This window comes from Ruditapes philippinarum, unplaced genomic scaffold (assembly GCF_026571515.1).
Source record: "Ruditapes philippinarum isolate M1 unplaced genomic scaffold, ASM2657151v2 ctg10747_1_1_1_1, whole genome shotgun sequence".
Lineage (NCBI taxonomy): Eukaryota > Metazoa > Mollusca > Bivalvia > Venerida > Veneridae > Ruditapes > Ruditapes philippinarum.
Window position 1 is genome coordinate 9,154 of NW_026854492.1, and position 17,877 is coordinate 27,030.

The window sequence follows — 17,877 nt, forward strand, 5'->3', positions numbered from 1 at the left end:
AGCTCTTTGGCTTTTTTTCTAGAAGATTTTTGTTTCTATTCCTATATACATACAAGGAAAATCAATTACCCCCTCCTGAGGCTGGGCCAATTTTGACCCAAGTGCTTTTATTTGAACAAACTAGGTAAACAACCACTAGAAGATGTTTCATATTAAATATCTATGCTCTAGATTTTGAGTTTATTTAAAAGATTTTGTTTTTTACTACATACATTTGAGGAAAATCAATGACCATCAGGCTTTTATTCGAACACAATTGGTAGCAATCCATTTGAAGATATTTCCAAATATCTAAGCTCTAGCTCTTACGTTTTTTACAATAATTTTTAAGGATCTTTGGTAAAATAATCTTTCAGTTGCCATGGCAACTAGAGTTCTTTATGGAATTTAATTCTTTTAACAACTTTGGAAGACCTTCATGCAAGAAACATCTTTGCAAAATTTCAACAAATTTGGCCAAGTGGTTTAAGAGGAGGAAAAGTTGTTTAAAGAAATTTTTGACGGATGCACGCACACATGGACGATGAACGACGGACAATCAGCCATCACAAAAGCTCACCCTGAGGACAAAGTCCTCAGGTGAGGTTATAAAATAAGAAATAGATTGTTCATTGTTCTTCAACTCTTAAATGAATGGCACAGATTCTGTCAAGTCTTTCTCTAAAGAAAACTAGGCATGAAGGCGTCCAACACCAGTGATACTGGTTCTACACACTGCACAGGACATTTGAGTTGATTCAAGATGAGTGGCACAAACCATACAGTACAGATGACCACAAGGTATGAGGAATGCTGACCGATCTCTTTCATAGCATACACAACACTTCAATGTTTCTGGATTAAATGTAACCTGAAAAGTATATAGATGAAGTGTATTTTCATATAAGTAGACCTACCTAAATACAAACTGCTACACATATTTAAAACAAGAACAGCAGTCTTATAACTTTTCAGATTATGAAAATTGTTAATGACAGCCCATGTAAAAAACTTAGTCCAAGCTCAAGAATAAAGTGAAAACAAGTGATTGTTAATTATCAAACCTTCGAGGTCAAGGTCAATCAGAATTGAAGATCATAATACATATTTGTCAGTGGTCTATTGTTATCATATGTTGTGTCCAAGAATAAAGTAAATCTGTTAATTTATGAGGAATAGTTTGGGCCAACATTAGATTTTTTGACAATGGGATCTTCATGGTCAAGGTTATTCAGGGTCATAGTCCTATTAGTAAAATTATCTGGAAAGCTCTTGCCTAAAAAGATGTCATGTTCCAGTACGAAATAGTGGTTAGTTCTGAGACTGACAGATTTGACATACTACTTTTAGGCATCATGCTGACCTTGACCTAGAGGCCATATTGCCAATGTGACAGCTCTGTCAAGCAATCCACAAGTAGACTCATACAAAAGATCAAGATCTTAATCCTGTTTAATTTAAATCAATAAATATTGTGCTTAGTGAGAACAGAATTGCCCCCAACTTGTAGATGTTTTCACAAAAGATATTATTACAGAAATATTCTACTAAATTTCAGGAATCTGCTTAGTTTGAAAAGTAGAACTGTCCATAAATGTTTATCTAACAAAAAATTTTTAATCTGACTTCAAGGTTCATTTCATTTGATTTATAGTGTTTCATTTGAAAAATATACATTACTTAAACCCAACTGTTACAGATTTCAGTAATGATGTTAGTCAGACCCAGGTGATAATTTTAATGCTTCAAAATTCTGACAATTACTTAAATAGTCCTGTAAAAGGCAGGGTGATTTATACACAATGGTGAGTTTGTGACCTGATAATAAGCCAATCAATACAAATGGTGAAACGTCACAAGGTAAAAACATGCCAATATAGGTGTTGTCAAGATGATTGAGTTATCTCCCCAACATCGCCTTTCTTAAAGATTTAAATCAATTACAAACTGAAAATTTTTGGAATGTTTACTTGAACAAGGGGGCCAAGGTGGCCCTAGATTGCTTACCTGACCCATCAAACTCATCCAAGCAATTACTAAGACAAGCTTCCTGACAATGTTTGATGACAATTGAGACAAAAATGTGACCTCTTGAGTGTTAACAAGGTCTTTCAATATTTGGGCAGTTTTGACCTAGTTTTTTTACCCCAGGTGACCAATATTTGAACTTGACCTAGAAGTCATCAAAACAAACTTGCAGACCAATTTCGGGGATATATGGACAAGATTTTTCTATTTTATGCTCCTGCAACCTAGTTTTTGACCGGAGATGACCCACAATCATCAAAACAACCTTCCTGACCAATTTCCAAGAAATTTTGATCAAACTGCAGCCACTAGAGGGTTAACAAGATTTTTCTATTTTTAGCTCCTGTGACCTTATATCTCTTATAATTTAAAAGTAATGTCCCAGATATTAAAATGAACAAAGGGCAATTACTCCAAAAGTAGGCAAGACAGTGTTACAGTTCTTTTCCACTGCAAACCTACTAATTGAGATTTATCTTCCTACAAAGTTTCATGTGGATACCTCTTATAGTTTTAGAGTTATGTCCTTGACAAAGTTCAAAGTGTGAAAATAAACAAAGGGGAATAATTAAAAAATAAGGCAAGGCAGAGTTATAGTTCTTGTGGACTGCACACCTTCTCAATGAGATCTATCTACCTACAAAGTTTCTTAGCTTAGTACATATTGTATTGCGTACTGACTTACAAAACAATCTTTTAGCTGTTGAGATGATTGCTAGACATTAGGATTTTAATATTTTGGCACAGTATGAAAAACTGAACAATTTAATCAAATGTCAGTAAATAAACTTAATTAAAAAGCCTTTAAGAACAAGAATGTCAAAGGACACATATGCCCCCCCCCCTTTTTAGCCCTTGACTAAAAATAGAAACTTGTCATAAATTGATTCATGGAAGTGTTCAATTATGGAAAAAAGAAAAATAATGAAGACTTTGTGATAAATAGTTTTCAAGATAATGAGATATTTAAGGCCCCTGTGACCTAGAACTTTTAACTAGTGACCCAAAATCAATAGGAGTCATCTAATAGGTATAACCAATTAATATTAAAAATATGGTGACTTTGTTATAAATAGTTTTCAAGATAATAAGCGGAAACCAAACTAACATTCAAGAACCCTGTGAACTTTACCTTTGAACTACTCACCCCAAAATCAATAGGTTCACTTACTTGTAATAAAAAATCTACAAGATAATATGCGGAATTCATTCTTACACTTAAGGCCCCTGTGACCTTGACCTTTGATCTAGTGACCCCAAAAGCGATATGGATCATCTATGGGTTCTTTCCAATCTCTTTGTGAAATATGAAAACTTTGTGATTATTTTCTTTCAAGATAATGAGCTGAAACCATTCCACCATTCAAAGACCCTGTAACCTTTGACCTAGTGACCCTAAAATCAATAGGGGTTATCTACTAGTTATGATCCATCATTATGTGAAATATTAGACTATGTGATGAATTGTAACCAAGATAATAAGCGGAAATCATATTACTATTCAAGGCCCCTGTGACCTTCACCTTTGACCTAGTAACCCAAAAATCAATCGGGGTCATCTACTAGTTTTGACCAATAAATATGTGAAATATAAAGACTTTGAGATGAATTGTAACCAAGATAATGAGCAGATACCATTCTGACATTTGAGGCCCTTGTGACCTTGACCTTGTGACCCCAAAATCAATAGGGGTCATCTACTAGTTATGATTAATCAATACATGAAATATGACAACTTTGTGATGAATACTAGATATAATCAGATAATCAGCGGAAACATTTTGACATTTCAGACCCCTGTGACCTTGACCCTTGATATCGTGACCCCAAAATCAATAGGGGTCAGCTACTAGTTATGGCCAATCACTATATGAAATATAAAGACTTTGTGATAAATCGTTTTCAAAATAATCAGCAGAAACCATGTGGTCCAATGACAGACAGACCGACATTAGCAAAACAATATACCCCCTCTCCTTCGAAGGGGGGCATAATTATGTTCAAAATAGAAAGCTTATACAAATTACAATCACTTTCAACCAAACAGTAATAGGTAATGAAGATAAAGATGGCCAAAGACAAGGTTCGAACTCAGGCCTGCATGACTACAAGACTGATGCAGTAACCACTCAACTATACCGATCTTGTATTCCTAGTCACAGAAACAGAACTTTGGTTACTAATCCAAAGTTTGCTGGTTTGTAAAGGTTTTATGCTGACTTTAACATCTTTTGGACATTTAATCAGTAATTACCAATTTCTCTGCAAGACTATTTTTCCCAGATTATCTTTTCTATATGAGCTGTGAGAGACTAATGACCATCAAACACTTTTTCCGAGATCATTTATTTCAGACCAATTTGTACTCAGACCAGTGATCGAACCAATGATTGCTTAATTAGTGCTTACTTGAATTAAAGTGCAGAGCATCGTATCTAATTTTTTTTTACTTAATATTTGTAGACATTAAAAAAAAAACAAGATATTTGGCAATTATGTACAGGACTTTATAATGAACTATGGCAGAACGTTATTACATAACTTTAATCATAATGTTAAACTCTTACGGTAGGTGTTCCGGTAGCTACATGACCAGGTGGTGTTTGCATTGCAGACATCAACTGTAGAAAATATAAACATATGAACTTTGGCATTCAATTTAACTATGATTCTCAAAAAAGCTGTTATTATAAAATTATTATACTCCCAAACAAAGCTTTTAATTCAAATTTAATTGAATATGCATTGGTAAAGGAAATTAGAAACACAAACCAATAACTAAAGAAAAACTTTTGCTTTTAATTTCTTCCATGAACTGTACTTGAATACAATTAATTCAGGTAAAGCTTTGATATTTGACTATAACCAAAAGTTCAAAGATGAAGAAGGGGCATAACTCTGTCAAAAAAAAAATAATTTGAAGGTGATCTGTTGGTATGAGTTCCCTTTTAATAATGAACAAGTATTCCCAGTTTCAAGAGAATATCTCTGATAATTGGATAAATGAAAGATTAAACACTGGGACTTGAGGTAGACACATGCAAGACATGTCTTTTACTTTATTAAAGTGAACAAGTGTACCAAGTTATTTTGAAATACCACTTTGCAGAACACAGAAACCGATAAGTCTGCAGTGAAGTACATAATAAACTTAGTTCAATGACTCACTTATAATGACCTTGACATCTGACATAGGGATCTGTGGCTTATATATTATATGTTCTCTACTTATCTTTACTAAATAAATTAGAAATCCAACAACTGGATATTTATTATCAAAACATGAAACAGGCATGAACTATTTCAATTTTTAAACTAACACACAAATCCACACTTACATAAAGGGGAAACACTTGAAAGAATCATGACAGAGGCATAACAACATATCTATTTCTATAAAACAACAGTAAGTTCTTACAGCAACATTCAAGCTCTGATGTGTAACAGGCTGTGAGGTATTGGACTGAAAGACAGCAGGTTGTTGTGGGGTAACACTCTGTGTTGCAAGATTATGCTGGGGACCACTATGTTCAGTCACTGGCTGTGTCTGCAAAAAATACACATACTAGAGCTATCACTAAAAATATTTACACCACCATCCACCACCTGGATAGTAAATAAGAATACTAATCTAAAGAGATATTTGAACCCAGTCTGTATTTTATGATTTTACATCTGTGTAACAATAACTTTAACTATTGTGACTGTCTCATGTGAAAAACATCTTCCTGGAAAATTGTCAATAAAAGGGGTCATAACCCTGTCAAATATAAGTAAGTCAAAAGCTCTTCATTTGACTGTTACAGTGACATAATTATTTACCACTGATCAACCCTTTGAACTTATGAATCAATAAGGGTCATTTATTGGCAACAGGATATGGCCCTCCTAAGTTTCATAAACATTAGCTTATTCTTCTCAGTCAGTTTAAATATAAGAACAAGAACCTGTTTGTTAAACACAAATGCCAACAGCTCAAATTCGTGTCAGTAACAATATTTAAAATAAAGGCTGTATGGGCAAAAGTGTAAAAAATCTATTTTTAGCACTGGTAACCTTGACCCAACTGACCCCTAACTCCATCCAAAGGAAGAATATCATGCAACTTATTTTCCTACAAAATATGAAATAAATCAGTCAATAAATAAAGGCTGTATGAGCAAAAGTGTAAAAATCTATTTTTAGCACTGGTGACCTTGACCCAACTGACCCTACTTCCATGCAAATGAGAATACCTCAATTCTATGTTCCTACAAAATATATAAGACATGTGTCAATAGAATAAGGTTAGTGTAAAAAATCTATTTTTGACATTGGTGACCTTGACCCAAATAACCCCTTACTAAAGGAAAAGGACCTCCCTTGGTATGACTATTTCAAACATGAAAGAAATTAACTTAAAAATAAAGGCTGTATGAGCAGAAATTATTAGATTTACTTTTTTAAACAAGTGACCTTGACCTAGAGACGCCTAATGCCACAAAAAATTAGAGGACCGTTAAAGGTATCCACCTACCAAATATGAAAGATACCATTAAATAAATTAAGTAATTAGGTGAAATTTTTTGATAAATCCAACTTGGCGGAAAAGGTTAACCATACACGGCCCTATTTTCAAAATGGATGGCGCATTTATATAACTTGGCGATATCATGTACATTGTATTGATAAGTAAGTGTGAAAATTATTAAGCCATTAGTTCAGATAGAACATAAGATATTTCCAACTTGCTGGTTTAGGTTAACCATTATTCATTTTTAAGTGCTGAAAAGGGCCATAACTTGGTGCAAATGGAAGCCATAGTTATGTTTCTTGCCCAGATCATATACTTTGTATGGATTAGTAAGTGCGTAAATTATGAAGCCATTGGTACAGGTAGAGTTTAAGAAAAATCTAACTTGCTGTTCTAGGTTAACCCTGTACAGACAGACGGACGGACGTTTCAGTTACTATATGCCAGGGGGCATAAAAAGTATAACTGTTTTTCTGATCATAACCTAATCCTTCACTAGTTTCAAAAACTTGAATTGAGTGCAGTGTCTCTACAATTATGTTTGAGCAATCAATAAGAAGGTTAGAAAGGAAAATTAATATTTCTTTCAGTCTAACCAAATTTTGCACACTCACCCTTGCAGTCCTGAATTGTATATCTGGCAGCTCAAAGTCCGAGTCAGAATCTGTTTCCAAATGTATTACCTGAAATCACAGGTGTTAACTACAGAACATAAAATGTAATACAGTGCTTAGAATCATGATATGAACATCAACTCTTACTTGAAATTTCTTCTAACAATAAATTATTATTAATTCTGACTTGCATGACAACTACTGAAAACTCTAGGTGCTCTACTTAGTAAACTGAAGGTTTACTATAAAACACAGTTTTGATTGAAAAATGTTGTAATACACTGAAACAAGAGGGCCATGATGGCCCTAAAGTCGCTCACCTGTATATAGGCCCCCAGAGCGGGGCCAGTTTAAACCCCAGGGCTTTTATTTGAACAAACTTGGTTGACACCCAATAGAAGATATTTCATGCTAAACATCTAAGGTCTAGCTTGTTGGGTTTTTTAAAAGAAGATTTTTTCAAGTTTTTTTCTTTACACATATAGTTAAAAACAATGACACACCTGGGGCAGGGCCAGTTTTGACCCCAGGGCTTTTTTTGAACAATCTTTGTAGACACTTACTAGACAATGTTTCATGCTTATTCAGGTTTTTTCAAAAAAGATTTTTAAGTTTTTGCTATACACATATAAGGAAAATCAATGTCCCCTGGGACGGGGCCAATTTTGACCCCAGGGCTTTTATTTGAACAAACTTTGTAGACACTCACTAGAAGATGCTTCGTGCTTAATATCTCCCCAAGTTTTTCAAAGAAGATTTTGTAAGTTTTTGTTATACACATATAAGGAAAATGAATGACCCCCAGGGCGGGGCCAATTTACACTAGAAGATGTTTCATGCCAAATATCTAAGCTCTAGCTCTTTGGGTTTTTTAGAAGAAGATATTTAAAGTTTTTTCTTTTGGTTGCCATGGCAACCAGAGTTCTGCATGGAATGGAATTCTTTGAACAACTTTGTTAAGGCTTCACACAAGGAACATCCCTGCGAAGTTTCATTATGATCTGCCTAATGGTTTCAGAGGAGATGTCGTTTTAAAAGTGTGAACGGACAACGGACTACATACGAAAAAAGTGATCCTAATAGCTCACCCTGAGCATATGCTCAGGTGAGCTAATGACAAAATACTTAACAAGAGCATGTGCTTTCCTCTTACATATATCAATAAAATCAAACCTTTTCTTTTGTCAGCAAATATAACCGATTCTCTTTACTCGAACTTTCAATATCCTCTAAACTGAAATTTTCTTTCTTTATGGCGTTTCCTCGCCCATCTCCTACTGCTTGATGGAATTTGCTGATTCTTCCTAAAGCACTTTTCCCATCTGGGAAAAATATATTAAGCAATTTTTCAAGTACTAGGTCATATGTGGCGGATCTTAAGATTTCCTCCTTCTTGCTTCCTCCTCCTTTTTGGCTCCTTACAGCCACATATCTTTTTTCATGGGGATTGAAATGCATCCATCCAAAACAAACTTTCATCGTAAGGCGTCCTTTTTTCTAAAATATAATAATTACCTTTTTTTTCTAAAATATAATAATTACCAGTTACTTTTACAAGACTGAAATTTAACATTTATATTGAACCTTAATAAATTATTTTTGAGATCATAATTTGAATTAGCTTGGTAAAGGTCCTACAGATAATGCTACATACCAAATATCTAAGCTCTGAGATTTGAGCCATGAATTTCAAGCTAGCTTTAAAAAGGTTGGTAGTTCTACCCATTTCTGCTTGTGACTGAAATAAAGCTTGCAGTGGCAGAAAATTACAGAATTATTGGAAATTGCCTCATGATCATATCTGTTAAATGTGACATCAAATCCAGTTCAATAGATAACAATAACAAACCTGTCTGGTTTCATTATTTAATCCTCTTTTCCTTTTCATTTGTTCCATAAGGAAGTTAAATCTTGACTGCTCACCTGAGCCTAGAATGAAAAATTAACAAGTTATAATTGTAAGCTGCATACTATGCTATGCTGTTGAAATAATGAATAAAACTGCAAGTTTTTTATTAGAATGCATGAATGTTTGATAGCACACATGTACAAAATCATCTAAAATTGCATTTTCTAAGTTGACATATATATGTTTGTAATTTCTTGTCAGGACAGCATTCTGCATGGTAGCTCAAAGAAAGAGTTATAACGTCTTTTTTTATTTTCCAGTACATTTCTCCTGTACATGTAAGGTTAATCCAATATTGAAATAAACAATTTTTTTGTGGAAATGAACCCAACATCACAGAGTGGTAGTGTATAATACCTTCATAAAGAAATGTTGACAAGGAAGTGAAGAATTGTTTCCAGATAGCTGAATAGCGTTACTGAATGATGCATCATAAAGTATAGCTTAATACATTGTATCTAGGTCAATTCTTTTGAGACAATGGCCCAAGATGGACAGATAGACATGCAGGGCAAATCAATATGTCCCTAAGAGGAAGAGAAGACCAAATTACCCGATGGCAGCAGTAACTGTTCGTTTCCTATAAGGAAATACAATGATGGTGATATCTGCCCGGAATGTTCTCCACACAGGCCGTTAAGACCATCATTGTCATCAATTTCACAATTGTCTTCAAGGACCATGGTAACTCTGTCATCCCTTATTTCAAATTTCTCTCGTACTGAAAATAGAAACTATTAAATTCATATCCCCATCATATATGTTAAAAAATGCAAGAAAGCAAGTATATATGGATAATAAAAATCAGCCACAAATGAAAAAAAAAACATAAAATAGCTAAAATGACTGTTTTCATCATCAAGGGCAATAACACAAGTCTTAATAGGTGTAGGAGAATCAGTCTTGAAATCCAAGTTCTAAATGATCCTTTCATATACAAGACCAGTAACAGAACCACGTCCTGATTATCTCATGTGTTATCAGGAAAAGACTGTCCTTTAGTAAACAAGCAGATATAGAAATATAGGTACTACTTAAAATGACCTTAAAAAGTAAACTTAAAAAGCATACTTTTTCCTGAAACTTCATAACAATGAATTTCTAAGTTGAACAATGGGCATAATTTGGTAAAATTATGTGCAAGAGTTATGGCAGTAATTCAGTGGTCTAAGACACTGGCACTAAATATATGAATAACAAGATATGTTTGTAAAACATGTATGCCCCCTATCAGCAGCCAATTAGTCATGTGATAAGGTTATTATGCATGACTTCTGACCCAGTGATCAAAGAATTAATAAGGGTTATCAAGTATCTACTGGTCATGACCTTAACCTTTGACCCCTTGACCCCAAACTCAATAGGGGTCATCTGCTGGTCATGACCAATCATCATACAAAGTTTGACGTTCCTAGGCCTAAGCGTTTTTAGTTAATTGATCAGAAACCGTTTTTACCTACAAGGTCAATGTGACCTTGACCTTTGACCATTTGACCCCAAAATCAATAGGGGTCATCTGCTGGTCATGACCAATCACCATACCAAGTTTGAAGTTCCTAGGCCTAAGGCTTCTTTGGTTATTGATCGGAAACCGTTTTAATATACAAGGTCAATGTGACCTTGACCTTTGACCCCAAAATCAATAGGGGTCATCTGCTGGTCATGACCAATCACCATGCCAAGTTTGAAGTTCCTAGGCCGAAGCGTTCTTTAGTTATTGATCAAAAACCGGTTTTACTTACAATGTCAATGTGACCTTGACCTTTGACCCCTTGATCCCAAAATCAATAGGGGTAATCTGCTGGTCATGACAAATCACCATACTAAGTTTGAAGTTCCTAGGCCTAAGTGTTCTTAAGTTATTGATCAGAAACCGTTTTTACTTACAAGGTCAATGTGACCTTGACCTTTGCCCCTTGACCCAAAACTCAATAGGGGTCATCTGCTGGTCATGACCAATCATCATACAAAGTTTGAAGTTCCTAGGCCTAAGCATTTTTAGTTAATTGATCGGAAACCGTTTTTACCTACAAGGTCAATGTGACCTTGACCTTTGACCCCTTGACCCCAAAATCAATAGGTCATCTGCTGGTCATGACCAATCACCATACCAAGTTTGAAGTTCCTAGGCCTTAAGGTTCTTTAGTTATTGATCGGAAACCGTTTTTGCTTACAAGGTCAATGTGACCTTGACCTTTGACCCCTTGACCCCAAAATCAATAGGGGTCATCTACTGGTCATGACCAATCACCATACCAAGTTTGAAGTTCCTAGGCCTAAGGGTTCTTTAGTTATCACTCGGAAACCATTTGGTCTACGGACCGACAAGTGCAAAGCAATATACCCCCTTTTCTTCGAAATGGGGGCATAACAATGTAATAGCACAAGCAATTTATAAGATAACATGTTTCATGATCACAAATTTTTAAGCTGAGAAAGAGGCATAACTTGGTCAATTTCAAAATAAGATAAACTAGAACTATCACTAAATGTGATTAATACCCCCGCAAGACTGCTTCACAAATGAGGAAGTTACAAGGAACAGAATATCTTATAAAAGAATTGAAATAGAGTCATGGTTATGGGCAATTAAAGATACTTGTGGTTCTTGTATGTTGTATTTCCTTTCACTGTGTGGTTGACCATTGATGAAGTTTTATTGAATTACTATGTAATAAGTCAAGATAAGAGTTACAGTCCTTGAGCACTGCACTTTCTCTCATTGCCCTTGACAATTGTATTTAAGTTGCATTTAATTCCAAACATTTGTTTTTATGTTATGAATCAGACAAGGAAAATCAGCAAAGGGCAATAACTCTGAAAAATACTGATGATAGAGTTATAGTTATTGTACACTGCACTTTCTCTCATTGTGCTTGGCCATTGTATGAAGTTGCACTGAATTCCAACCATTAGTTTTCAAGTAATGCACTGGACAAAAAAAATTAGCAAAGGGCAATGAAAATGTAATTAGTCCAAATAGAGTAATGGTTCTTGAGAACTGCACTTCATTTTACTGCTTTTGACCATTGTATGAAGTTGCATTGAATTCCAACCATCAATTTTCAAGTTATGAACTGGACAATAAATGTATCAAAGGGTATTAACTCTAAAATGGATCAAGAAAGAGTCATGGTTCCTGTGCACTGTGCTACCTCTCAATATACTTGACTTGTAGCAACTTGTATTGAATTCCAACCAGTACATTTCATGTTATGCTCTGTGACAAGGAAAAGTAACAAAGGGCAATCACTCTATATTTACTCTGGGTAGAGTTATGGTTCTTGTGCACTGCACTTCCTCTTATTGTGCTTGACCATTGTATGGGTTGCACTGAATTCCAACCATTAGTTTTCTTTTCAAGTTATGCACTGGACAAGAAAAAGTAATGAAGGGCAATAACTCTGTTATTAGTTAAGTTTTGTTGAAATCAATACAGCAGTTGCAAAGAAATAGCATTATTGCTCTATTTGCATACTGCATAACTAATCAAGGACCATAACTCTGAGTTAAAGTGTTTGACCGAAACAAGGGGAGGATATGCGCATATCCTCTTGATATTAAAGGTTCCCATAAAGTTTCAATGAATTCCAGCCAGTAGTTGCAGAAAAGTAGCGCCGAAAAGATTTTTGCTCTATATGCATACTGCGTAACTAATCAAGGGCCATAACTCTCGAGTTAAAGTGTCTGACCGGAACAAGCTGATGATATGCACATCTCATCTTGTTATTGAAGGTTCTCATAAAGTTTCACTGAATTCAAGCCAGTTGTTGCTGAGTTGTGTGGAACAATTTTTGCTCTATACGCATACAGCATAAGTAATCAAGGGTCTATAAAGCTAGAGTTAAAGGGTCTGACTGGAACAAGCCGACGATATGCTCATCTCCACTTGATGATTCCCATAAAGTTTCGTTGAACTCCATCCAGTAGTTGCAGAGAACTATTGCTGAAACGAAATTCGGATGAACGACAAAACAATACCCGCTTCCGATTCCATTGGCGGGGGATAACAAGGAAAGGCAGCTTGCAATGAAAGCAACCCCCAAAAGACCCAACAACAAGAACCAGCAGCAAGGAGCCCTGGAGGACCCCAAAAATAGGACAGGGCTTTTAAGTCAGAGTTATATCACTCAATTTCAGTGTCTATTCTATGATTTCAAAATTAGGGGTGATTTTCCCCCCTCTATTTCAAAAAAGGGGGCGATTTTCAAAATCAAGGGGGTGCCAATATAAACTGCATATGTTAAATCGTCTGTATAAGTTTAAACTGAGGCGTTCAACCGATGAAATAATTAAAACTAAGTTGTCCCCCCTTAATTTTTTTACGAAAACAAATCATTATAAAACTGTTGCGATTGATTATTAAGGGATTGACAATACGAACAATAGACCTATCTTTCACGTCTAAATCGTAGCCAAGCTAGGAATTGCCTCATTATTCTTGATTATTTACTACACTAAAATGGTGCCCAACTGTCAGACCTAGCACACTAGTTCCGGTTGGTACGGAACATTCCGTTAATTTCCGTCAACTCACGTAACCTGTACCATACGGTACTAAATTATTATAATTAGCTTACAGTTACTTTCCAGTGTAAATGTAAACAAAACAACTAAATATAATGCAGGATGGAAGTTTAACGATTTTATAAACTTTTTTTATAGATGCGCGATTTTCATGCACATGATTTTGAATTGTGCGCTATATGTGAAATACTAGCGTGAATTGCGCAATTGCTGAGACACTGAGTGTGTGTGAATTTTCAAAACTGTATAATTAACATTTTTTAAGAGAACCTATGATGAATTTTCGTAAGCAAGGAGTGGTTTTACTTGGGCAAACATTTGTGCTAAGGTGAGCTAAAATATACCTTTACTGACAAGATCTTCAAAGCTCCTTACTGTTAAGACCTTCCCTCTGGTCTTGTCGGAATTCCAAACTTTTACTGTCATTGTTTTGGGCTGTTATAACAGAAATCATAAAGATGTTATTTGAATGTTCTATCCTTTTCACTCTTATATAGTAATACATAATTTAGTTTTAATCTCACTTTGGTAATAGAGTAAAAAGTTCAATCTCAACAAGAGAACTAATAATGCCTCAGTTTGGATCAAGCTTTCCTGTTGTAGTCACCAGTTTAATGTAGCTCTATAACTGGTATCTTATACAAGTGTTCACTGAGAACAAAGTATAGTTGCACAAATTTCCTATCCAACAAGAATTTGTAACAGAGTTACCAACGTCCCCCGCCTAGGGAAGTTTTATATGAAGCATAAAATTGTGCTATTTCAAAAGATTGAGGTATGGATCTCAGGACATTCAGTCCAAAATTATGATCAATGCTAGATCTGCAAATGCAACGATAAATTTGTTAAAAAAATAAAATGAAACACGGAATTTTAAAATCTATCATGTTAATCTTTGACCTCTAAGTGTGACCTTGACCTTGGAGGTAGGGGAGCAGGTGTTGTGCATGACATAACGTCTTATTATTGAGACTATCTGTGCCAAGTATTTTCAAATCCCTTGAACTATGAAGAAGTTATAGATTGGACACAAAATATACCCTATAACAGCCTATGTAAATCTTTGACCTCTAAGTGTGACCGTGACTTTGGAGGTAGGGACACAGATGTTACGCATGACATATCATTTAATCATTGTGACTATTTGTGCCAAGTATTTTCAAAATCCTTTATTCTATGAAAAAGTAATGGACGGGACACAAAATATACCAAATAACAGACTCTGTTAACCTTTGACCTCTAAGTGTGACCTTGACCTTGGAGGTAAGGGTGCAAGTGTTGTACTTGACAGTTCGTCTTATTATTGTGACTATTTGTGCCAAGTTTTTTCAAAATCCCTTGAACTATAAAGAAGTTCTAGATCTGACACAAAATATACCCTATAACAGACTATGTTAGTTTTTGACCTCTAAGTGTGACCTTGACCTTGGAGGTAGGGATGCAGGTGTTGCGCATGACACATCCTTTTATTATAGTGACTATTTGTGCGAAGTATTTTCAAAATCCTTTGATCTATGAAAAAGTTATGGACCGCACACAAAATATACCCTATAACAGACTTTGTAAGTATTTGACCTCCAAGTGTGACCTTGACCTTGGAGGTAAGTGACCAGATTTTGCGCATGACACATCGTCTGATTATTGTGAACAATTATGGCAAGTATTTAAAAAATCCCTTCATAGATGAGAAAGTTTTGGACCGGACACGACATATACCCTCAAATAGACAATGTTGACCTTGAATGAGCAAAAGCGACCTTGACCCTGGAGGTAGGAGTCTGGTTGTTGCGCATGACACATCGTCTTATTATAACAAACATTTGTGCCAAGTTATTTCAAATTCCTGTGATAAAAGACAAAGTTATGGACCGGACACAAAATATACCCTATAACAGACTATGTAAGTATTTGACCTCCAAGTGTGACCTTGACCATGAAGGTAGGTGACTGGTTTTTGCACATGACACATCGTCTGATTATTTTGAACAATTATGGAAAGTATTTACAAAATCCCTTCATAGATAAGAAAGTTATGGACCGGACACGACATATACCCTCAAATAGACAATGTTGACCTTGAATGAGCAAGTGCGACCTTGACCCTGGAGGTAGGGGTCTGGTTGTTGCACATGACACATCATCTTATTATAACAAACATTTGTGCCAAGTTATTTCAAATTCCTTTGATAAATGACAAAGTTATGGACTGGACACGAAAATGTGACGGACGGACAGACGGAGCCTATTTCTATATCCCCCTTTTTTCTTCGAAAAGGCGGGGGACAATTAACTGTCAACATTCATCAACTTCAAGATACATTTCTGGTCAGATCATTTAGAATAATGAATATTTTCAAGGGCCGTCAGTGATCATGATAGCCATAGCTCGGCAAAAAATCATTCAAACCGAAAAATGTTGAAAAGATGCACAACTTATGACATGGTATTGATCATTCACCGAAAGTTTTGATGAAATTGCAACTTCTGTGTAGCTTGCAACACAAAAGAAGCACATTTTATTCAAGGGCAATAACTCAGCCAAAAATCAATCAAGCGGAAAACCTGTGTAATATGCTCAAGTACTTGACCTACCAATTAATCCTGTTTCATTGAAATTGCATCAGTGGTATAAGAGAAGTAGTCCGGACAAACTTTGAAAAATAAAACTAATTAAAGGGCCGTAACTCTGACAAAATTCATTGAAACATAAACAAGAGGGCCATGATGGCCCAAAGTCGCTCACCTGTATATAGGCCCCCGGAGCGAGCCAGTTTAAACCCAAGGGCTTTTATTTGAACAAACTTGGTTGACACCCATTAGAAGATATTTCATGCTAAACATCTAAGGTCTAGCTTATTGGGTTTTTTAAAAGAAGATTTTTTATGTATATATATTATATATATATATATATATATATATATATATATATATATATATATATATATATATATATATATATATATATATATATATATATATATACACATATACATATATATATATACACACTTATATATATATATATATATATATATATATATATATATATATATATATATATACACATATACATATATATATATAAGTGTGTGTGTGTGTGTATGTATGTATGTATATATATATATATATATATATATATGTATGTATGTATGTATGTATGTATGTATGTATGTATGTATGTATATTGTATATATATAATATATATATATATAAATTACATATGTATATATATATATATACATATATATATAAATATATGTGTATATATATATATATGTATGTATATATATAATATGCATATATTTAAAAAAAAAAAAGTCGAGCTAATGAATGACCCCCGGGACGGGGCCAATTTTGACCCCAGGGCTCTTATTTGAACGAACATGGTAGACATCCATTAGAACATGTTTCATGCTAAATATCTTAGCTCTAGCTCTTTGCATTCTTTAAAAGAAATTTTTTTAAGTTTTTACTATATGCATATAGGGAAAATCAATGACCCCCTGGGGCGGGGCCAATTTTGACCCCAGGGCTTTTATTTGAACAAACTTGATAGACACCCATTAGAAGATGTTTCATGCTAAATATCTAAGCTCTAGCTCTTTGGGTTCTTTAAAAGAAAATTTTTTAAGTTTTTACTATATACATATAGGGAAAATCAATGACCCCCAGGGCGGGGCAGATTTTAATTCTAGGAACAAAATTTGAACAACTTTGGTTTTGGACCTATAGATGATACCATAGACCAAATATCAAAGCTCTAGGCCATTTACTTTCAGACCAGAAGATTTTTCAAGTTTTCACTATATGTATATAATGAAAATCAATGACCCCCGAGGGCGGGGCCAATTTTGACCCGAGGGCCATTATTTGAACAATCTTGGTAGAGGTCTACCACACAATGTTTCATGCCAAATATCTTACCTGTAGCCTTTGCCAATTCAGAGAAGAAGATTTTTTTATGTTTTACTATATACATATTAGAAAAACCTATGACCCCCCGGGGCGGGGCCAATTTTGACACTAGGGACAAAATTTGAACAACTTTGGTAGAGGACCCATAGATGATACCATATACCAAAAATCAAAGCTCTAGGCCATTTACTTTCAGACCAGAAGATTTTTCAAGTTTTCACTATATGTATGTAATGAAAATCAATGACCCCCCAGGGCGGGGCCAATTTTGACCCTAGGGCCATTATTTGAACAATCTTGATAGAGGTCTACTACACAATGTTTCATGCCAAATATCTAATCTGTAGCCTTTGCCAAATCAGAGAAGAAGATTTTTTTAGATTTACCTATAG

The 17,877-nt window shown here is 34.8% G+C and overlaps 1 protein-coding gene across 2 annotated transcripts; it reads right to left on the reverse strand.

Moving 5' to 3' along the window:
• Positions 1-264: 264 nt before the first annotated feature.
• On the reverse strand, positions 265-14,001 carry LOC132740261 (uncharacterized). Of its 2 annotated transcripts, none has more exons than XM_060728124.1 (8): positions 13,915-14,001; positions 9,597-9,764; positions 8,984-9,057; positions 8,308-8,631; positions 7,135-7,203; positions 5,426-5,554; positions 4,575-4,628; positions 265-850 (listed from the first exon to the last, which is right to left on the reverse strand). In XM_060728124.1, the coding sequence occupies exons 1-8, from the start codon at positions 13,994-13,996 to the stop codon at positions 671-673; spliced, it is 1,080 nt and encodes a 359-aa protein (XP_060584107.1). In that variant the 5' UTR covers positions 13,997-14,001; the 3' UTR covers positions 265-670. The 2 variants fall into 2 exon arrangements, with proteins under 2 accessions (XP_060584107.1, XP_060584106.1); XM_060728123.1 differs by having other exon boundaries at positions 8,984-9,063.
• Between the last annotated feature and the right edge of the window lie 3,876 nt (positions 14,002-17,877).